Genomic DNA, 23354 nt, shown 5'->3' on the forward strand with positions numbered 1-23354 from the left:
CTTGACTTTCTTTTTCAAAATGGAGTCTTGGTATGCTACTCAAGCTAGTCTTAATCTCCTGGGCTCAAATGCTTGTTCCAACTCATTCTCCATAGTGAATCATGGTAATTACAGTCATGCTCCCCCATGTCCAGCAGATTGTGTATATAGAAATGTAATGATTATAAAACAGACTAAGTGTAGCTAAGTGGTAGTGGACTTGCCTAGTGTGCACAGGACCCAATACAACCTAAAGTACCAGTAACTAAATAAACTGTGATTTCTACAGGAACTGATATAAAAATTATGTATGGTCCTAGTTAAATTTAAGTTTAAATGGTATGTCTACAATTGGCCTCTTCCTACTACTTCCAAAGTACTATTAAACTCCCTTAGTACAGCAACCAGCAGTGTGGGGGCTGGGAGGAAGGTATTGTTTGGGGCAGGGGTTGTTTGTTTGTTTTAATTTTGTGGCTTGTTTAGTGCTTCATTTTGCTCTTTGGCATTTAGTAAGCAATAAACATTTGAAAAGAGCATACTGTCAGTTACATAAACCTTTGGAGATAATCCAACTGGGAGAGCATTACAAATAAGCAGGTCTAAGTGATTTTAATAGGAATGATATAATTTTATCTTGTTTATTTCTCAGCTAAAAAGCTGCCAAAGAACGAACCACAAAATCCAGGCGCAAACTCAGCCAGAGGACGAGGAGTAGACCTTACTGAGCCTGCACAGCCAGCCAGAAGCCAGTGTTGTAGTAACTGAACTCCAGTGTCAACTTCCTAAATGGCAAAAACCATGGAATTGGGAGCATTTAGCCGGCCCAGTGTGACTTCCAAAAAGAGACTATGGTAGAATCAAGTTTCTAATACTGAATTATTTTGAGTGTTTTGAACTTAATTTTTAATAACATGCATGTGTTCCTCCAGCAGTAGAAAGGAAAATGAGAACTGTGTATACACTTGTTCCATGGGAAAGTGCAGGGGAACAGTTCATCTCCAGTGGGTATGGACCCACTCTTAACCCACCCAGTCTCTAAACTGGGATGATAGTCAGGTATGGAAGATTCAAAATTACTAATGTATGCTTTAGAAAAACATTTTTAGAAGACTAAAAATATTTATGCTTAGCAACAAAAGCCAAGCAAATGGTAATTTTCTTTGATTGTCTTAAAAAGCCTACATTTCACATATTAATAAAGTAATCCCAAGAAAACAGTCCTATATCTCCAGAAAGAAGGAATATTGGTGGCATCTTAATTTTATTCAGTCATGTTACTTCTTAAAATTTAATTGAAGAAAAAAAAGTCACATGTAACCCCATCCTGTTTTAGGAATATAAAAACTGATAAGTGCATTTTAATGGATAGTGGTCCTTTCATAGGAGCTTCTTTTTAAGACAAAGTGGAAACAAACCAGGTATCTGCTTTCTATTTAATCACTGTTGGCTATTACATAGAGGTCTGTCTAGAACAGGGAGGGGGCTCTGCTTCCCTTTGGACATGATTAGTCAGTGCACTAACCATTATGTACATTCAAACTTGATTATTTTAAATATTCAGCTGTACTGTAAATAGAGTACTGCATTGTAGTCTCCATATGTTTATTATTTCCTGTAATATTTAAGAATTGCCTAAACATACAAAATGTACAGTTACTAAAACAGCTAATTATTTCTTTCTCCCCCTATGAAAGGAAGGGGCTTTGCTGTTCTTACATGCTAGAACCATAATAAACACCGTACTTGCAATTTGTAACATAAGTATTACAATGTTATTAGTAATCTTGAAGCCTTGTTTTTTGAAGTCCATTTTATTTTAATCAGTATATTGCACTAATTATTTTAGGTATTTTCATTATATGAAATCTACCATGTGTCAGATGATTTAATCTATTTAAGTGTTGATCTGCTAGCAGAATGTGTACATTTTACAGTAACTCAAAATTAGTAAGGAGAACAGCTCACCAGTGTTTAGTTTTATATTGAGGTGCTCAGGTTGGAATAAAGTGGTGTAAAAAGCAACACCGAGTTTTCTCTGTCTTTGACATAAAGTGTATACCATAATACACATGATGTATAAGCTGCAACTTTTGCGTTTCCTTCCTTTTCTGAGGAATGGTTCTCACAGGCGTCTTTGTAGTACTGTTCTAGGTCATTGGAGTGTTTCATGTCCGCCTGTGATACTCACTTCCATTGAGAAACATTACCATAACAGTGATGCTGTCTCTGGAACCACCTTCTATTGCAGCACTTACCAGTTGACAGCCAATGTACTCAGCTGCACCTTTATAGAAGTTCTTAATACATATTTCTTTCTCACTTTCCTGCTTACTGTTCGAAGTGGGTAAGCTATTACTCTCTTTTGTGCTATAAGGGTCATAAGAGGTCGCTTTTGGTAGAAATGTTTCTGCAGATGTATCTTGATGAATGTTGGTGTCAGCAAATGGTGAGTCAGATAACCTTTTCATTACATCTGTAGTTGACGTAATGTCTTCATTTTCAGGCTGGTATTGGAACAGCACGCGGATGTTACTGTCTGGTGGGAAAAGCAGGCTTTTAGATGGCCAGGGTTTATTTCTAGGGCCAGAAACACATGTTTCTTTATATGCGTGAAACAAAGTGATTACCAGTGCAGTGACTTCCTTCTTGTCCAAAACTTGCCAAAGTCCATTGGTGGCTAAGATGAGAAACTGACATAAATCATCTATAGGGACAGAAATTGTTTGTGGTACTGGAATAATGGCCTTTTTTAGTCTGAGGTTTCCATGGAATCCAAGACCCCTGGTGGTTTTTATGTGCCCATCCAGGAGACCATAGGGGTCATCTGAACTGATCCCTACTTCGCTGTAAAGTACTCTTCTTCTTTCTTTAGTGTTTCGTGTAGTGTGCTCCTTGGTCAGGCAAAATCCTTTTCCATTTCTGCATAAGACTGCTTGTACATTTCCTAAACAGGTATTTTGTTTTTTAAGAGAAAGGGATCAAAAGATTAATCATCAGTTTGTATCAAAGTATGCTACTTACTAATTGTTTCAGTGCTAATAAACAGAGTATGACATGTAAATATTTCTAGAATACATAAGCTGAACACTGTACCAATATGATTTTGAACTGGGAAGCCACCTAATTCAAATCTCAGCGATAAGCAGTAGAATTTAAAACACTTAACTATATCTACAAGTCACAAAAGATGATTTCTAAATTTTTTATGACTGTTTCAAAGTATGTTTTTTTACTGTTTCTTAACATCTATTCAGCAGATTTTTAAAATATTAAAATAAAGGGGGTTTTTTCGTTAATATTTAAATTATACGTGTGGGGGTGTGCACATGAGGAGGGTGGGTGCCTGTAGAGTCCAGAAGAAGGTGTTGGATCCCCTAGAGTTTGCCATGATCCACCCAAATGGGTGCTGGGAGCTGAACTCTAACTCTTAGGGGAGCAGCAAGTATTCTTAAATACTGAAATATCTTTCTAGCACCAAGTAATTAACAAACAAACAACAACAACAACAGATTCTTCAGTGGGGCTTGGAGAGGTGACCCAGCAATAAAGAGCACACACTCCTCCAGCAGAGGACCTGAATTTGATCGCTAGCATCCACGGAGGTTAGCACCAATTGCTTGTAATTTCAGATCTAAGAAGACCTGATGCCCTTGGCCTCTGTACTTGTATGCACAGGACCACACATATACATATAAAAATAAAAGAACTCTTAAAGAACAAAAACTCTTGGGAATTGCTAAGAAAATTAGGTAAAGGCAGCTGCTACCAGGCCTGTTAATCTCGAGCTCCATTCTTGGATCCCACATGGTGAAAAGAACTGTCTCCTACAAGTTGTCCTCTGACCTTCATATACAGGCACGTGCGCACGCACACAGGCACACGCACTAGCATAATCAAATGGATGAATAAATGAGCAAAGTACGTGTGTACATATGGGATTGGTGAAAGTAAAGCCCAAATGTATTTAGGATATGGATAATAAGATGCCTCTGTTAAGTGTCCGTCCTAGATTTCTGTAATATTTAATTAAACTGTAAGTTCTATAAAAATTCATATTAGGGAAATAGGCAGCCATATTAAACTCAACAGCTGATAACTGAAGTCTTCAGTAAGAGATGGCAGTATGATATGATTACAGTTGAGATAGACCTGGAATGTTTACATTTTGCTTCCTTTATGTCCTAAAGTCTAAATGTGGTCTGAACAGATTAAAAGATGCTATTAGAAGTGGTTTGGATTTTTTTGTTTTGTTTTTCCAAAGATTTTATAATCATTGTATATTTAAGAAAAAGCAGTGGTTCTTGTTACAGTATTATTTGTGACTCACAGCGTATCTGAGGTGGCATTGGTATCTGAATACTCTATCCCTGAAAAAATTTTTTTAAAGATTATTTATTTTTAATGTATATGAGTACACTGTCACTGTCTTCAGACACCTCAGAAGAAGGCATCAGATCCCCTCACAGATGGTTGTAAGCCACCATGTGGTTGCTGGGAATTGAACTCAGGACCTCTGGAAGAGCAGTCGGTGCTCTTAACCACTGAGCCATCTCTCCAGCCCCCTATCCCTGAAAATTAAAATTCCTACTTTAATATACCAATTCTAAAAGCAAACTTTTGTGGGACCAGTGAGATGGTTCAGTAAGTAAAGACACTTGATGACCTGTTTGACCTAGAACGCATCCCCAAAGCTGCCCTTGACCTCTACATGCATGTTATGGCATACATGCACATGTACCACACATTTTTAAATGAGAATATTCTGCCAGGTGGTAGTGGTGGATGTCTTTAATCCCAACACTCAAGAAGCAGAGGCAGGTAGATCCCTGAGTTCCAGGATAGCCAGGCTACACACAATGAAACCCTGTCTCCAATCACAAAAGAATATTCAGGTTTTAAACAGTGCTATACTTGGAATCAGAATTTTGTTGTTACTGTGTTCAATCTTTTTCAATCTTTAACTTATTTTTGTTTGTTTTTCTTTTGATTAGTTTTTAACTTGAGTCTCAATGTGTAGCCCAGGCTAACCTGAACTTGAAATCTTCCTGTCTCTGCCTCATTGCTGGAAAGCCTTTTAATATATTTAGCAAAGAAGAATCTAGGTTTAGAAGGCTGAAGTCTGTCCAGCTGGTATGATTTGACAGAAAGCCTATCTTGATGAGAGAAACAGTAGTATTGCCTCATTAACATAATAGAATGAATGCTAGTTGAGCTACTGGGTTGATTGCAAAATGTGACCCTGTGCTGTGCAGATGACGCTCCTGCGATCTGCACAAATTTGTACTCTCATTCTTTTATGCGAACTTTTGCATCTTTACTTTGTCGCAGGTAAGTCCGTAATTACTGAGAGGGGATTGCTTTGTTTGGTTTGGTTTTGGTTTTGAAACAAGCTCTTCATATAGCTTGAGCTGGCCTTGAACTGCCTGTGTAGCTGAGAATGTCTTGAAATTCCTAGTCCTCCTGCTAGCATGTGCCATCATGTCCTGTTTGCATAGGTCTTATGCACACTAGGTAGGCATTCTGCAAACTGAGCTATAATCCTTGGTTTTAAGTCAATAGTAGGATCTCGTCAGGTTCTAAGTAACTGTCACCAGCAAAGCAACTGGATAAACTATTAGGATGTAGTTCTGCGCCTTTCTTAAAAGAGAGGGGGGCAGGGAAGTGTGTGTATGTATAAATAATGCTATCATAGGTTTAAAACTGTGGGGACGTAGTTTAATTCACTTACCACCTTAAGGGGGATGATGGTAAGCAAGCACTTGGACCTTATACATCTGTAATTTGGCAGATAAATGTGAATATTCAGTTATTTAAAAGGAGTAGTAACTTGGAAATGCAAGAGTGAGGCCATCGCCATCCAGGATATAATATGAGACCACTGTGTCCAAAAAACAAAAAGAGGTCAATAGTAGTCACCATGGATCAGGGTCTAGACCATCTCACCAAACACAGTCCTGGTAATGTACTGTTAGGTCTCCACATGTTGATATGTTGATGCAGAACAAAGCTATTAAGTCAGAAAATAATAATGGGCTGCAGAGATGGATCAGTGGTTAAGTTCTTAAAGTTCTTCCAGAGGATCCAGAGGGTTCAGTTTAATACCCTGTCAGCTGATTGACAACTTCAGCTCCAGGGAATCCAGTGCACTCTCTTCAGACTCCCCAGGTACCTGCATATATGTTACATTCACAAAAACACATAAGAATAAATTCCTTGTAACCTCAAGCCTCTTGACTTAGTAACTGACTAAATCTCAGAAAATGGAGAGGGGGAAAAACACTAAAAATAAGAGGGAAGAAAGGAAAGGTGAGGGAGGAGAAGGGAAGAGAAAGGAAGGAAATTTGACAGCGGTGGTTAACATCTGTAAGCTCAGAATGAGACAGAAGGATTGTTGGGAGGACAGCCTGGGTTAGAGTGAGATCTTATTTCCAAAAGGAAGAAATGATGGCTTGCCAGTATGAAATTTATTAAAATCCAAAGTGTTGAGAAAGCTAATTCTTTTTCATGCCACTAAGTTTATGAGAATTTATTCTGGCAGCCCAGGTACACTATTCCAACAGCTTACAAATAAGCATCAAGACAAGAGGCCAGGAGAATTATAGCCCCATGGTAGAGTGCTTCCCTTGTTTGTGTGAGGCCATATGTTCAACTCCCAGTTCTGACACACACACACACACACACACACACAAAACTTTGAAACCAAGCAGTGATACATACCTGGGGAGCACTAGCACTAGAAAGGGAGAAGCAGATCTCAAAGAAAAAACCACTAGGCTTTCCTGAGAGGTCAGCCCCACAGCCCCAACTGAGTAGCACCAAACCCAAAATGTCACTGGAATTGAGATCAACAAGGAAGGTCTTTTTTTGTGAGACAGGGTCCACTGCTGTCTAGTTTCCTCCTTTTTCTCTTCTCCCTTCTCCACCTTTCCTCCTTTTCTTCCCTACCCCTCCTTTTCTATAACTGCATTCAAAACATTCAAATAGTGAAGATATAGATATAGAAAGACAAAAGTTAAAACCACGATGCCTGAAATAAAGAAAAACAAGAATTAATGCCAGACTGGATTCCAAAACAAATGGTAGGTGGATTTGAAAACTGTTAAAGGAGCCCTGTATAGTGGTACACACCTTTAATCTCAACACTTGAGAAGCAGAAGCAGTAGAACTCTATATAAAACTATGAGTCCCAGGCCAGCTATGGCTATGTGTGTCAAAAAAGAAAGGCTCAAAGTTATAGTCTCACCTTGAAGAGACTAAAGCAGAAGGGTTGCCACAAGTTCAAGGCCAGGCTGGGCTACACAGAGTGATGAGACACTATCTCACCAAAAACAACAAAAAAACAAGAGTTCAAGAGATGCCTCGGTGGCTTAGAGCACTTGTTGCTCTTGCAGAGGATCTAGGTTCTATTTCCCACACCCCCATGGTGGCTCACAATCATCAATAATTCCAGTTCTAGGCCATCTAACACCCTCTTCTGAAGGCATCAGACACACACAAGGTGTACATATATACAGTCAAAACGTTCATACATAGATAAGTCATAAAAGGTTTTCTCTTTTTTTATGATTAAAAAAGGAAAGGAGATGGACGGAGGGAGAGGAAGGCCAGTGAGGTGACTCGGTGTTAAGGCGCAGGCCCGCTGCCAAGTGTGAGAACCTGAGATCAATACCCAGAACCTACATTGTAGAAAGAACTAACCCTGAAAGTTGACTGGCCTCCACACATGCACCATGATCTTTGTGAGTTCAGGTCCTCTGCATTTAGGAAACAACTTAATTGAAAGAGAAGTAGAAGAGTGAAACAAAGCATAGAGGTTAGGTTCCAGTGGACTGACTTAAATGACGTGAGTGATCTAGAGAGGAGCCGGAAAGAGGATGCATCACCATTCAAATGGCGTAAAATTCCAGGAAGCGGGGTTGGGGATTTAGCTCAGTGATAGAGCGCTTGCCCCTGGGTTTGGTCCCCAGCTCCGAAAAAAGAAAAAGAAAAAAAAGAAAGAAAGAAAGAAAAAAATTCGAGGAAGAGAAAATCTTTAAAGCAACCACAAGAGGGAGGCACATTCTGAACAGAGGAGCAAAGAGAGGTGGAGACAGTGATGTCAGCCCTGCCAAACAGGGAAACAGATTCTAGCAACTGAGAAAAATCTGCCAGTCTGGAATTCCACACCAGTTGATTATTTCCTTCAAAAACAAGAGGCAAGCAAATAATGTCTTAAAAATTCATCACTAGCCTGTGTGGTATATTCCTTTTTCCCTAGCCCTTAGGAGGTTGAAGCAAGTGGGTCTTAGTGAACTTGAAGCCAGCCTGGATTACATAGTTACAGGACAGTCGGGGTTTTTGAGACCCTGTCTCAAAAACAAAACACCAGAAGAGCCACATCATAGAAACCATGGAATTTTCCAGGCAGAAGACACACCAAGTGAATGGATCAGCACAAAGGAGTTAAGAACAAAAGGAGTAGGAGTTCCTGATACATCCCTCTTTCAAGTACAAAATATGAAGATATAGAAAGATATATATATATATAAACATTTACATACAAACATGTAAACAAAATAATGACTGAGCCAGGTGTAGCCCTACACACCTGTAATTCTGGTGCTCTAGAATGAGAACAGTGAAAACAGAGTAGGGGTAGTAGGAGGCTAGCTATACTTGCTGGTTCTGACGTCAACTTGACTCTAGTAAGAGTCATCAGAGAGGAAGGAGCCTCAATTGAAAAAATGCCTCCATGAGATCCAGCTATAAGGCAGCTATAAGGCATGTTCTCAGTTAGTGATCAGTGTAGAAGGGTTCAGCCCGTGGTAAATAGTGCCATCCCTGGTTTAATGGTCCTGGGTTCTATAAGCAGGCTAAGCAAGCCAGTAAACATGACCCCTCCATGCCCTCTGCATCAGCTCCTGCCTTGGGGTTCCAGCCTTGTTTGAGTTCGTGTCCTGACTTCCAATTTCTGTGATCTGAAGTATATGCCAAATACACCTTGGTTTTTGGTCATGGCATTTCTCGCAGATACTAGCCTAAGTTACCTAGAAAGACCATCTCAAAAAAAGAAAAAGTAGGGCTAGAGAGCTGGGCCAGAGGTTAAGAGCAAATACTGCTGTTGCAGAGAGCACCAAATGAGATGACAATATTGAAGAAATGTAGAAAAATAGAACTTTTTAGCCATTGCTAAATGCATAATGTCCTGTAATCACCATTCTGGAAAGCTGTGGCAATTCCACCCCCACGGACATGACCCTGTGTATGAATGTATGTGAGTATTTTAATCCTATAAGGATTTAATGAAATAAAGAAGTAGATCAAGGAAAGTTGTAAGACCGTAGATAAGAAATTGTAAGGACAAGAACTCAGCCAGGGCTAATTGCTGATACCCAATTTTGAGAGGCAGCAGAATTACAAAGTCAAGCCCACCCTTGAAATTTAGTGAAATTCTGTGTTAAAGTAAGAACGACAAAGTGGGCTAGAAATGTAGCTTGGTGAGAAGAGTTTGCACAGCACCTTAGCCAGTTTTAAAGCTCTGAAAACTGAAGGAAAAATGGTTACTCTGTTCTTAGGAAATGAATACAGCATGATCACTGAGCTTGAAAACAACAATCTGTTACACATGCATTGGTCTCTCCTTAGGAAATAGTTAATAGGGTGCTTGGCAACACATTCAGTCCAGTCTAGCAGCCCCAAGAGTTACGGTACATGTCTGTAAATCCAGCTCTCAAGAGAGAGGCAGGAGAGTCAGTGAGTCTGAGGCAAGCCTGGGGATCAAGAGTCCTGTCCCCAAAAGTAAACAAACTTACCTTAGCAGTTATTAATCAACTCTCCAGTCTAAAAAGGCGTGGGTTCCTTATATCTGTGTTGTTTGGATCCAGGCAGTTACTGTCTCCATATTGCAGTCACTTTTAAGCTTTATCAACATCCGTAAGAAAACAAATAAGTAGGCAGGCCCTGGCCACACCAGCTGCCTAGAAGCAGAAACTAGCCTATCTGCCTTGAAGACCAGAGTCACCTGGAAAGAACACTCTCCAACCTATTGAGTGGCCTGCAGGATATGCAGTGTGCTCCAGGTTCCCAGCTTTGTGCACTGTCATCCATGCTGGGGTGGACTTTAGTGATACAACTGTCTGTGAGTTATTTCTGCTCCTGTAAGTTACCCCTCCTCCATATTCAGGTAAGTGGCTCCAGTAAAGCTCGTCTGTTCCCTACATCTTACTTTCATGGTATCCATATTCTGTTCTATCTTGAGTTCCTTATCTGAGGTTCATAGAAGTGTGTATTTTGCCTCCCCAGAAAAAGTTTCATTACACAACTCATTACACAGCACAAAATAGTTGCTTGCTTTTATGTCTGCAATCTATTTAAACTGGATTTTTTTTTGTTTAATTATTTAGCAAATTGCTAAATAACAGTGATTTTAGCAGCATGAGCAAGCATTTATAAAATTTAGGTGTCATGGATGTAAGTGAATTACATACCAGCATTTGCAATGTGTAGTACTCCAGAGATGATCTGGGGAATCTTCTGGAAGGGAGAGCTGTTAACACCATGCTGATAGGTTTTTTCCCAGTCCTTAGTAGCCTGTGGGTTCTTGATCCCACCCTCTAATATACACGTGAGTGCTGAACAGCCGCTCCACCGAACCCGGGAGACCTCGTTCCTTCCCAGCCGTAGAAGCCTATCCATTCTCCAGAATGCCTTGGCAAACGCTTTGTGTACATCCTCATACTCCCGTTTATTGGTTCTGAAGGTTTTATATGTGGAAGAGAAGGCCTCTTCTCTGGCTCTGTATTCTTCCCTGAACACCGTGTGAAAGGAATTGATGAGATCCTGTTGCTCGGCTGTCATCTGGTAGGAAGGATCCTGTACAGACAGTTGATGGAGAAGTAAAACCTGAAACTCCTTTGATGCCAGGTCTGCTGCTGCGTAACCATGATGACTATCAAATAAACCGAAAAAGCACACATTGGCTTTATCGCCAAAGTCGTTCACGACCGTGAATTTACAGTTGGGCTCAGCTTTCCAGGTTGAATTACTATTGCTACAGATGGCTATACCTTTAATCAGAAGGTGGTAGCTGGTTGGAGAATATATAGAAGTCTCTCCGACCTTGTCACAAAGTTTGAAGTACGACGGAATTTGTTTCTTCCTAAGAAGCTCAAATGCATAATTCATACTCTGAAGGACTTTTTCACTGTATGTAGAAGATCTCAAAAGGTTAGAAATTATACACTCTCTGTGAAAACTGACCATTTTGGGCTTTGGTTTCCTCCCTCCCATCCACTCGAAACCCAGCGTACTCAGAGCATTGTGATGTTTCTTATGGAGAAAATTCCCAGCTGTGTTCAGTTCTTGGTGGCAGACAGAGCAGGGGAATGTGACCATGTCACCCATGTCAACCGAAGTCAGCTGGTCAGTGGACTCCTCTGGGTCATTCATTCGTGGCAGTCTACTACGCCTTCTGACATTTGTTCTGACAGTTGGGAGAGCCTCATCTGAAGTAAATTTTGAAGTTTTCTCATCCCATTGTTTTGATTTCAAAAAAACTCTGGAAGAAAGGTGAAATACGTTTACTCATCAGGAACTAGAGAGGTGCTTCAGTAGTTAAGGGCACCTGCTGTTTTTGTATAGGACCTACGTGAGGCCCATAACCACATGGCCTTTTCTAACCTATATGGGTACCACTGCATGCACATGCAGAGAAAATACTTATACATATAAAATACATTTAAACAATTTAAGATGTTTACTGAAAGAAATGGTACACCCTCCACATAGTCTTACTCATAATTTCATAGAGACCTACAGTTGAGTTTTATAAAGCCCCTCCAAAAAAGGTCCTCAATAAGTCACTGATTACTCAATGTTTGCCTAAGAGAAATTAGGTGCCCAGTAAACAAATTCAGCTAGACATCTGAACAAATACTCAGAGAAATAGTATTTTACTCCAGCTATGGAGAGAAACGTTTTGTTTTATAAATTTCTATGTGTGTATGTGCAGATGCATGGAGATCAGAGGAGAACATTAGTTGCCTTCCTCCACCACACTTCTCCTATTCCTTTAAGACAGAATTTCTTTCTTAACCTGCAGAAAGAAAGACAGTTGGGGCTTCCTGGCTACCAAAAAGAAAAAATAGGCTCCAGATCCACTGAATACCTGCCTCAAAGGAATAAGGCTTAAAACAACAGAGGACCCAGTTTTTTTAAACAAATCACTTTTACTCAGGTATAGCAGCAATCACCTTTTTAAAAAAAGATTTATTTATTTATTATATATAAGTACACTGTAGCTGTCTTCAGAAACACCAAAATAGGGCATCAGATCCCATTACAGATGGCTGTGAGCCACCATGTAGCTGCTGGGAATTGAACACAGGACCTCTGGAAGAACAGCCAGTGCTCTTAACCACTGAGCCATCTCTCCAGCCCTCACATATACAGTTTTAACATAAAATCCACTTGTAATCTTTTAAATTTTTCCAGTATAATTTGTAGCCTGAGACAAGATAGCTGTGAGGTTGAGGTTGGCTTTGGCTACATAGTGATTTAGTGTCTGGGAAAAAGAGAACCACAGAGTGGTGTTGTTAACCTCAGTTAATATGGTCAAGTCTCAGTCTCAATAACTGTCTTTTCCAATTTGGTCATTAATGATCCCAGGGTTAGGCAAGTGCAGTGTCTCTGAACTATAGCTCCTACCTGTAATTAACTACCAATATATCTTTCCAAATGAATGGGTGGCTAGAGAATAGAGGGAAGGAAATATTTACTATAAGCCAGGAGTGATAGGAACTTAACCCATTTATAATCCCAGTAACTCAGGAGCCTGAAACAAAATTTAAAGCTTGAGGCCAGCCTGGGATATGTACTGAGACCTTGACTTCAATACACACATATCCACACATAAACTTTCTGAGAGTCCTGATGTAGCCTATCTACAGGAGTCCCTCCGATTGCCCTATAGCCATTACCTGGGCACACTTCCACCTAACATTTTTCCACTGAACATATTTCTTTGTATCATCTGCCAGGTCACAGACATGGTTTCTACTAGGGACCCTAAGTGGCCATACTGTGGCTGACACATGTAGGTGATTTTTCACTATTCTTCCTTGTCAGGAGCCATCCAGAAACGGCTAAAGGCAAATAAGTTTTCTGGAGATGGCCCACCATTTTTGCATGGCCTATGATGAGTGAACTCTGAGAGGCAAAGTCCCTAAAGACTTCATCCTAGGATCACTTCTCACTGCTGATAGACTTTTTCCTATCCCTATTACACAGCTTAATGATTCCTGGGCCTCAGCCTACCTTATTGACCAAATTTTCTGCAGGTCAACATGAAAATGAACTTTCATGAATTAATGCTGTTTAGATAAATTAATGACTTTATAGAATTGATGATTGGATCGGTTTAGAAAGAAGTTTTCGGGAGATGGTGTTAGCTCTTTTGCCAGAAAGTTGTAATAAAGTCAGAATCAAGAACAGAATGTGCCCACTCCTCATAGAATAGTAAGGAAAGGCTGCATAATAGTGAATACAATGAGCTTTCACAACACTAAAAAGAAAAATAGGCTTGGGACAAATTTGTGATCAAGGTAAAACATTCATTCTAGGTCAGATCCAAGGATAAAGCCACAGGTGGCCTATTTTTCTTTTTAGCCATATGAAACTGTTGCTTTGAACTCATAATGAGCTTATAGAATGAACCACTGCTTTGAACTTAACTATCAACATTCTTCTATAATCCTCCCTTTGTATAACATTTTATCTATGAGGTAATTTTCTAGAGGACTTTTGTCTAAGAAGATATAAAAAGGCCAGAGAAAAGGTGATAGCATCTGCCCCATCCACTAAGTGTATGTGTTTGTGTGTGTGTGTGTGTGTGTGTGTGTGTGTGTGTGTGTGTGTGTGTGTGTGTATGTTCATCTATGCATATGTGTAGGTATATGTGTATGTTTGTAAGTATGCATGAACACTTGTGGAGGTGATGAGACAGGTCATCTAGATGGGCAGTGGTTGGCACATACGTCTAACCCCTACACTCAGGAGGTAGAGGCAGATAGATTTCTGAGTTTGAGTAAAGTCTGGTCTATAGAGTGAGTTCCAGGACACTCAGGACTGCGTAATGAAACCCTGTCTCAAAGAAACAAAAAGGAAAGAAGGGAGGGAGGAAGGAAAGAAGGAAGGAAGGAAAGGAGGAGTTTAAATTAGTCATATAATGGGGATGATGATGAATCCACTGGTCTTTTTTTTTTTTAGAAATTTATTTATTTATCTTATGTACAGCATTCTGCCTGCATATGTGGCTGCAGGCCAGAAGAGGGCACCAGATCTCATTACAGATGGTTGTGAGCCACCATGTGGTTGCTGGGAATTGAACTCATGGCCTCTGGAAGAATAGTCAGTGCTCTTAACCACTGAGCCATCTCTCCAGCCCTCCACTGGACACCTTATGCCCCCATGTAAAAATCCTTAGTGCTAGGAATGGGTTACCTCTTGAGTCAAAAGAGTTCCATGAGGGCTGGAGAGATGGCTCAGCAGTTAAGAGCACCTGACTGGGGGCTGGAGAGATGGCTCAGCGGTTAAGAGCACCCGACTGCTCTTCCAGAGGTCATGAGTTCAATTCCCAGCAACCACATGGTGGCTCACAACCATCTGTAATAAGACCTGATGCCCTCTTCTGGTGTGTCTGAAGACAACTACAATGTACTCACATATATAAAATAAATAAATAAATAAATAAATAAATAAATAAATAAATAAATAAATAAATAAATCTTAAAAAAAAAAAAAAAAGAGCACCTGACTGCTCTTCCAGAGGTCCTGAGTTCAATTCCCAGCAAACACATGGTGGCTCACAACCATCTGTAAAGAGATCCGATGCCCTCTTCTGGTGTATCTGAAGACAGCTACAGTGTACTTATATATAATAAATGAATAAATCTTAAAAAAAAAAAAAGTTCCATGAAATGCCCTCCAAATCACAGTCAAAGCTGTTGATTGCTCTATACAACCTGGTAGTAAGACCCTATTGCAGAAGATAACAATTACTTGTGTTATCAGACAGCAAAGCTAAACTGGTACTGAACTAGAAGTGTCACTTCTACTAAGGGTCATCATGCTAAAAGGAATTATTCATCCCAACAGAGGAGAACTCCAGACCTGGTGACCTACAATAGCACAAATGTGGGAATAACCACCCACTCTGATTGGATTTCATGCCACCTCCATGAGATGGAACCCGTGGCTCACATTACTAATGTGGCTAAGAACTTGAGACCAGATAGACCATGGTCCTAGGGGAAACCTAATATTATTTTGCTAAAATAACATAGAGATAAAATAACTCCTAATGGTATATTGCTATACCCATAGATAAGTGCCTCACTCAAACCTCGTCAGTAAAATTACTTCTTCCAGTGGATGGGAATTAATACTTTGGGGGACTACATCCTCCGTGGGATAAGACAGTCAAACTCCTTCCTTTAGTACTCAGGGAAAGAGAGGAAAGAGAAAGCAGAAAGATTACAGAAGCCAGAGGTGATGGATGATTCCAAGAAAACTGGCTTCCAGACACAACAGGACTGTTGGTATACATGTGAACTCATAGAAACTATAGCAGTATTCACAAGACCTGCACAGATTCAAGCTAGACAGGTCCCGGCACTGAAAGGGGTTCCCATGGGGTCCCATTGAGAAACTATTTGCAATTGATTCCATGTGGCCAAACAAAAAATCAGTTTTCTCCAATGGAGTCACACTGGGTATTATTAACCATACTTCAGGATAGGTCCTATGCCCAGAAGTAGTTTGCCAAGAAAAAAGAAACTTCATGGGGATTTTTTGTTGTTGTTTTCTTTTGGCTTGTCTTATTGACTGTTTTGATTTTTATTCTTGGATTTTGTTGATTTTTTTTCTTCTGTAAGAAAGAACATAGGGAGGTGGGGAGGACCAGAGTGGAGCTGGAGTAGAGGAAACATAGTCAAAATACTTTGTATGAGGAAAAGAAGGATTTGTCTACCTCTTTTTTCCTATTATTATTATTATTATTATTATTATTATTATTATTATTATTATTATATCTTTAAAGAAGGATTTGTCTACCTCTTTTTTCCTATTATTATTATTATATCTTTTTTTACAGTCCACTCATTATTCAGAATTGTCTATCTCTTTAAGGCAAAATATTTTCTTTTGTTTTTAAAATTTTGCAATTTTAGATTTCATATTGTGATCCACTTTTAGCTAACTGTGTGGTATAACAGCCCTTAGTTCCCCAGGCTTGTAGTGCACACTTGTCCCTGTTTCAAAGCAATCTGTTGTAAAATCTCCTCTGCCTACCAAGCCTTGCTTTTTCACACTTGTGCCAGTTCACTTCTGAGCACTCAATTCTGTTCCATGAAGCGATTTATCTCTATTTACAAAAATGTTACTGTGGGTTTACAGCAATTCCTGCAATAAACCAGTGCTGACTCCGGAGATTTATGTACCTTTTCAAAGCTATTTTGGATATGGATCACTTCCACTGGGATCTGAATGGCATAGTCCCTTTGTTGATTTTTAAAAATAAAGTAAATTCTGGGATGACAACAAAAGCTTTCCTGAAAGGAAAATATTTTAAAATCTTCTGGTTTCAGCCAATCCTATGTGATGTACAGAAAGTTTTAATATGAATGAATAAAAGCAATACACTGTAAAAATATAAAAACACAAAAATACACTTAGTCTCTGAGCTGGGCATATTGGCTACTCGTAGTCCAGGTAAGTTCAGAGGCTGAGGCAGGACTACCTCATTCTTGAGGCCAGCCAGGACACATGAGTAAGACCTATCTCAAAGGAAAATGTCTAAAGGTTTATGGTTGGCCTTGAAAGACAGCTTACTGGTAAAGGCACTTGCTACCAAGCCTGCTAACATGAGTTTGATCCTGAGGACTCCTGTCATGGAAGGAAAGACTGACTCTGACCGCTATACATTTGATGGAGCACATCTTCACCTGTCAAACACAAAAGTAAAAGTAAGTTCAAAAAGGGGGTGGGGGTCCACTTGGAGAAGTTGGGCATGTAGGCTTTCTGTAAATTCAAAGCCACCCTGCTACACCACCCAGGGGTTCCACAGTATCTGGAGTTACATATTCAACCTTTAAAAACTGTTGGCCATAGGCTGGTGGTAGAGCTGCATGCTAGCAGCACAGGTTCAATCCCCAAATAACGCAGAAGAAAATGGCTGAAATTGTAAGAGTTCATTTTTTTATGATGATGATTTTAAAAAAAGAGGAAGAGGAAAAAAAAACTATAAAATGCGTGGGTGTCGGTATACACCTGTAAGCATGGTACGGAGTATGCAGAGGAGTGGGAGCACAAGTTTGAGGCCCACCTGGGTTACAAAGCAAGACCCTGTGTCATAAAAACAAAAACGAGGAGCTGAAGCCTGCTCTGAGCTCCTGGCCCATCTGCACCCCCTCTGGAGTGTTATGTTAATAACATCTCTGTTCTGTGTTTTTCTGAGATGGGCACAAGACAGGGACTCCCACTGTAGCTCCAACTGGCCAGGAAGCCATTCTGTGACTGGCTCAATTCACAAAGTGCTGGAATGGCAAGCTACCTGCTTAGCTAGGGGTAACAGTACTTGAAAGGGTAAGACAGGAGGGTACTAAGTTCCAAGTAAACCTGGGCTACTACATAGCAAGACCCTATCTCAAAAAGAAAAAAAGAAAGAAACAAACAAACAAACAACCTCTAGGGCTGGAGAGATGGCTCAGTGGTTAAGAGCTGGTCTTCCGGGTTGGGGATTTAGCTCAGTGGTAAAGCTCTTGCCTAGCAAGCGCAAGGCCCTGGGTTCGGTCCCCAGCCCTGAAGGAAAAAAAAAAAAAAAAAGAACTGCTCTTCCAGAGGTCCTGAGTTCGAATCCCAGCAACCACATGGTGACTCAGAACCATCTATAATGAGATCGGATGCCCTCTTCTGGTGTGTCTAGGACAGCTACAGTGTACTTATATACATTAAATAAATAAATAAATCTTAAAAAAAAAAAACTATAGAGACATAGAGGGTGCATATAAGTCTCTCTTCTGGGCTGGAGAGATGGCTCAGTGGTTAAGAGCACTGACTGCTCTTCCAGAGGTCCTGAGTTCAAATCCCAGCAACCACATGGTGGCTCACAACCATCTGTAATGGGATCTGATGTCCTCTTCTGGTGTGTCTGAAGACAGCTACAGTGTACTTATATATAGTAAATAAATAAATTAAAAAAAAAATAAGTCTCTCTTCTGCCCTGTGTTTAGGCTTAATTTACAACAAACCAGGTGTAGTGATGTACTTCTGGGATCCCAGCACTCAGGAGGTGGAAGCAGGAGGATCAGGAGATCAAGAGTGAACTCGCAACCAAAGATCTAGAGTAAAAGGGAGTGGACAATTTAATAGGCAGAAGGAGAGAGACTGGGTGAGATGGTAGACGTCTGACCCAGACATTTTTAAGAAGCTAAGGAAGGGGGTTGGGGATTTAGCTCAGTGGTAGAGCACTTGCCTAGCAAGCGCAAGGCCCTGGGTTCGGTCCCCAGCTCCGAAGAAAAAAAAAAAAAAAAAAAAAAAAAAGAAGCTAAGGAAGGAAAATATACAGGAGTTTCAGGCTAGCACAGACTGCATAGACTACATAGTAAATTTCAGGTCTTCTTTTCCCTCCACCCCTCTTGACTACAAATGCTTTTTTTTTTTTTTAAGAGATCTCCTGAAACGAAGGTTGGCGTTGAACTTGCTTTGTATTCAAGGATGACCTTGAACTTCTGATCTTCTTGCCTCCACTGCCAGAGTGTAAGGATGACAGGCACCTGCCACCACTTGCATCTCCTGTTGTGGATCAAACCCAGACCTTCACGCATGCTAGGCAAGCACTCTACCAACTCAACTGTCTCCCCGGCCGGAAATGTTTTAAGCTATTTTAATTAAACTGCGCATTAAATTTTAAAAAGATAATATGCAGGTAAAGGATATAGTTTTACCAGATGTGATGGCCTTTGGGAACAATATAAAATAATAAAATTTCACCAGCAGTCATTTCCTAAATAAGAACTTCAATTTTCATGTTTATGGGGTAGCCATGACACTGCTTTGTCAAGCGTGGAGCCATACTTAAAATGAAAACATCAGCCATAGCTGGGTATGGAGATGCATGCCTATAATTTCAGCACTAGGGAAGCTTAAACAGGACGATGGCTGCAAGTTTGAGGCCAGCCTGGGATACATAATAAATTTAAGGACAGCTGGGATCCAGAATGATACCTAAGCTCAAAAGAAAACAAACCAAGTAAGAATAGCTAATTAAGAGTACAGAGGGGGTTGGGGATTTAGCTCAGTGGTAGAGCGCTTACCTAGGAAGCGCAAGGCCCTGGGTTCGGTCCCCAGCTCCGAAAAAAAGAACCAAAAAAAAAAAAAAAAAAAAAAAAAGAGTACAGAGAAGGGGGCTGGAGAGATGGCTCAGCGGTTAAGAGCACTAACTGCTCTTCCAAAGGTCCTGAGTTCAAATCCCCGCAACCACATGGTGGCTCACTATGGTGGATCTGTAATGAGATCTGAGGCCCTCTACTGGTGTGTCTGAAGACAGCTAAAGTGTACTCATATATGATAAATAAATAAATTTAAAAAAAAAAAAAAAGAGTACACAGAAGGGAGTTAAGCATGAGAGTAAGTACCTGTCACCCAGTGTTGGGAAAGAGAAAGCAGGAGGATCTGAATTTCAAGGCCAAACTGGGCTACATCAAATCCTGCATGTGAACAGCAAGCCAGCCAGCAAGCAAGAGAGGAAAGAAGGGAGTGGGGGAGGGAGGGAGGCACGGAGGGAAGGGAAGGTAGAAGGAAGGAGGAGGAAATAGATGGTGGTGGGGGCTATGCCAGAATCTCTCTTTTGTAGCAGGTAAAGGATAGCCATTCTTCAGTCTGCATAGTCTAACAGAAAGACAAAGATTCATCTTTTGCTAAGAAAGTAAAGGGGGAAAAATAACACTCTAAAGAATACTGTAGACATACATGTATGAGAGAAATCTAAATTGATCCACCAAATAATGGGCGAGCCAATGCCTCCACTAGACATCATTCATTACAAAGTGGACCCTCCAATGCCAGGGATGGGTTACATCTAATTGAATCACTGTCCAAAGGGGCCCCAGGGAAGCCCCCAAACAATCCAGGCTATTGCCAAGGCCATCATTTACTCTCTGATGATGGCTCCCCACAAAAGTCCTATTGCTGAAGACAATATATACACAACTCACTGAACACAGAGCAGTGAAGCTGGTGGCTACCAAGAGCCTTTATCTATACTGACTAGTGTTCACAGTAGTAAAGTCTGTATACTACCAAAGGACAAAGGTAAACCAACGAAGCCACAACCACTGAGATCTGCAGTAGTGACCTACCCGCATGGTACACTGATACAATAGTGGCACAGATGTGCTAGTAACCACCAGAATGGATTTTAGTCACCCTCCATGAGATTGAACCTATGATAAAGTAAGATCTGAGACTAGATAAGCGGTGGGCATAGGAGTGAGTAAAATGCTACTATTCTGCTAAAGGAACATAGCAATAAAATGACTCCTAAGGACATTCTGCTAGACCCATAGATCACATACCCATGTCTCATTTGGCCATCATCAAAGAAGCTTTTCCTGCAATAGATGGGAACTAATATGGAGACCTACAAATGGACACTGTGCAGAGAGTGAGAATATTCAGTCTAAAATAGGATGCCTTCATTAAAGTGCTTCCTTTGTTGCTTGGGGATATATGTGAAAGAGGTATAAAGAATGTAAGAGTTAGAAGTAATGGATAACCCCAAAGAAACAGTGTCTTACACATACAACAGGACTGACATGCATATAAATTCAGAGACTGGGTCAGCATGCTCAGATCCAAACCCGACAGGGTTCCACTGCTAAGAAGGGGAAGCAGACAGGAGCTCATATACCTAACCCAGACTCTATAACTAATAGACAACCACTTGCAAAGGGAAAATTAACTTTCTCCAGTGAGTTGCACTGGGTCTATAAACCACACTTAAGGGCAGGGTTCATGCCCAACAGTAGATGGCCAAGACAAAATGTCTTAGATATCATGGTTTCTGATTTTGTGGTTTTTTTGGGGTGTGTGTGTATGTTTCATGAGCGCCCCTCCCCCCATCTTCTAAAGAGAGAAAGAAGGTATGGAATTGGGTGGGTAGGGAAGGTGGGAAAATATAGAAGGTAGAGGAGGGGAAACCATAATCAGAATACCCTGTATAAAACTTATTTTCTCCCAAAATCATTACAGTTGACCTTCAACTTTTCATCACATTTCCCTCCCTCCCTCCCTCCCTCCCTCCCTCCTTCTCTTTCCTCCCTCCCTCCCTCCCTCCCTCCTTCTCTTTCCTCCCTCCCTCCCTCCTTCTCTTTCCTCCCTCCCTCCCTCCTTCTCTTTCTTTCCTTTTCTTTCTTTCTTCTTTTCTTGTAAGATTGCCAGACAGCCCCAATGACTAACAACTGTAATCCTAGCACTGAGTGTGGTAAATTACCGTAATAACCCAGGCCAACCTGGCCAATAGAGTGGGGAATGTTGGAAAGATACCTGAATGATTACAAGTACCCAGTGTTCTTGCAGAGGACCTGAATTATTTTCCAGCACCCTCACTATAATGCCACTTCTAAGAAAATTTCACAGGTCTGGTCTTTATGGGTACCTGTATTTATGTACACACACACACACACACACACTTACTTTAGAATTTGGGCTGTGCCAGGTGGTGATGCATGCCTTTAGTTACATTACTTGGGAGGCAGAGGCAGTTGGATCTCTGAGTTCAAGGACAGCCAGAGCTATAGAGAGAAACCTTGTCTCAGGGGGAAAAAACAACAACAAAGAAACAGACAAGTGTCAAGATGATACTTATCTTTAATCCCAGCAGGCAGGAGGTATAGGCAAATAGATCTCTGTGAGTCTGAGGCCAACCTGGTCTATAAAATGAGTACAAGGTCAGCCAAGGTACATAGTGAGACCCTGTTTCAAAAACCAGCAAGCAAGCAAGCAAGCAAAACCAAAATAAAATAAAACAAGGGCCGGAGAGTTAGCTCAGAGATTACACTTGATACTCTTCAGAGAGCTTGGGTTCAACTCCCAGGACCATTCCAGGGAATCCGGCACCCTCTTTTAACTTCTGAGATCACAGAGCATGCACACATCTGGAAGTATACACACACACACACACACACACACACGTATATAATAAAATAAATACTTTTAAAAATAAATCAAAATAGATGACTCAGAGGTGAAGTGCACTTGCTGAGTGATCACGAGGACAACAGTTCAGATCCCACCACCTACCATCCAACTGGGTATCGCATGCCCACCTGTAACCCCAGCTCCAAGGAAGGTGAAAACAAGGTCACTAGGGCGCCAAGAAAGCCCAGTCCTCAGCCAGGGTCAGGGAGTGCTGCCTCAAAAGCAATAGACGTAGTGATAGAGTAGGACACTTAATGTTCTCTTTTTTGGCCCATAGGTCCACAATCAATCAATCAATCTTTTTAAGATTAAATAAATACCTTACAGGGCTATATATTTCAAAATCCATGTTCTTTTGGACGTAATACTTTTCTTTGTCCTTCCTTTACTTTATTTGCAGAACCTCTGTCTATCTTGAGCACAGGTGAGAGGGTATAGGGAAGAAAAAGGAAGAGGAAGGGAGGAAAGGAGGAGGGATGAAACAGATGTGGTTATGGCAAGCAGTGAAGGGAGTGGTGATGGTGGAGGTGGGGTCTTCTCTGATTGATGGAGACTCCCTATTACAATGTTGACCATCTCATCTGGAACTGTAGCCATAGCAACCTTTGTGATCCGGGACTTGAAACAGTAGGTCATAAGAGTATTAGCCAACTTCCCAGTGAGAGGACAAAGCTTATAGGTTCCACCTTATACCTATGATACATTATAAAGTATCAGAAATGGGCCTGCTTGCATCCTTCCTTCCTTCCTTCTTTCCTTCCTTCCTTCCTTCCTTCCTTTCTTCCTTCCTTCCTTTCTTTTCTGGCTAATTGTGAGGTTTTGAAACAATGATTATAAGGGGGCTGGAGAGATGGCTCAAGGGTAGAGAGTACTGGACCCGAGGAGTTTGATTTTCAGCATCCAAGTGGTAGCTCACAACCACATGGTACATAGGCATATGTGTAGACACAGAGACAGAATACCCATATGCATAAAAAAATACCTCAGGAAAAGCAAAGGAAAGAAAAGGGGTTTATTTGCATCATTTTTCCAGCTGGAGCAGCCCATTACTACTGAGAAATCTATGCAGTAGGAACTTGAACCAGATGGTCACATCACATCAGACCCATAGTCAGAAGCAGAGAGCCTGCCAGTTAGATGAC

At 40.8% G+C, this 23354-nt stretch overlaps 2 protein-coding genes across 7 annotated transcripts in view; one reads left to right on the forward strand and one right to left on the reverse strand.

Moving 5' to 3' along the window:
* Rab5a (RAB5A, member RAS oncogene family) overlaps window positions 1-2001 on the forward strand; it is a 28905-nt gene extending 26904 nt beyond the window's left edge. For all 5 annotated transcript variants that reach the window (XR_015628891.1, XM_087567537.1, XM_087567536.1 and 2 more), the window contains 1 exon segment: window positions 629-2001. Coding sequence is in view for 4 of the 5 variants with exons in the window: in XM_087567537.1 (XP_087423663.1) it covers window positions 629-744 (116 nt within the window). In the remaining variant the exon portion in view is untranslated.
* Pp2d1 (protein phosphatase 2C-like domain containing 1) lies at window positions 1384-22809 on the reverse strand. Of its 2 annotated transcripts, none has more exons than XM_087565707.1 (3): window positions 22538-22809; window positions 10446-11515; window positions 1384-2923 (listed from the first exon to the last, which is right to left on the reverse strand). In XM_087565707.1, the coding sequence occupies exons 2-3, from the start codon at window positions 11404-11406 to the stop codon at window positions 2145-2147; spliced, it is 1740 nt and encodes a 579-aa protein (XP_087421833.1). In that variant the 5' UTR covers window positions 11407-11515; window positions 22538-22809; the 3' UTR covers window positions 1384-2144.
* Window positions 22810-23354: the final 545 nt, after the last annotated feature.

This window comes from Rattus norvegicus, chromosome 9 (assembly GCF_021556685.1).
Source record: "Rattus norvegicus strain SHRSP/BbbUtx chromosome 9, alternate assembly SHRSP_T2T, whole genome shotgun sequence".
NCBI classification, from domain to species: Eukaryota; Metazoa; Chordata; class Mammalia; order Rodentia; family Muridae; genus Rattus; species Rattus norvegicus.

Excerpts from the sequence above, each read along its gene's own strand:
- Pp2d1 (XM_087565707.1), bottom strand. The coding sequence starts at position 11,406 with ATGAATGACCCAGAGGAGTCCACTGACCAGCTGACTTCGGTTGACATG. Across the intron at positions 2,924-10,445 it reads ACTACACATTGCAAATGCTG|GAAATGTACAAGCAGTCTTA; the intron begins GTATGTAATTCA and ends ATACCTGTTTAG.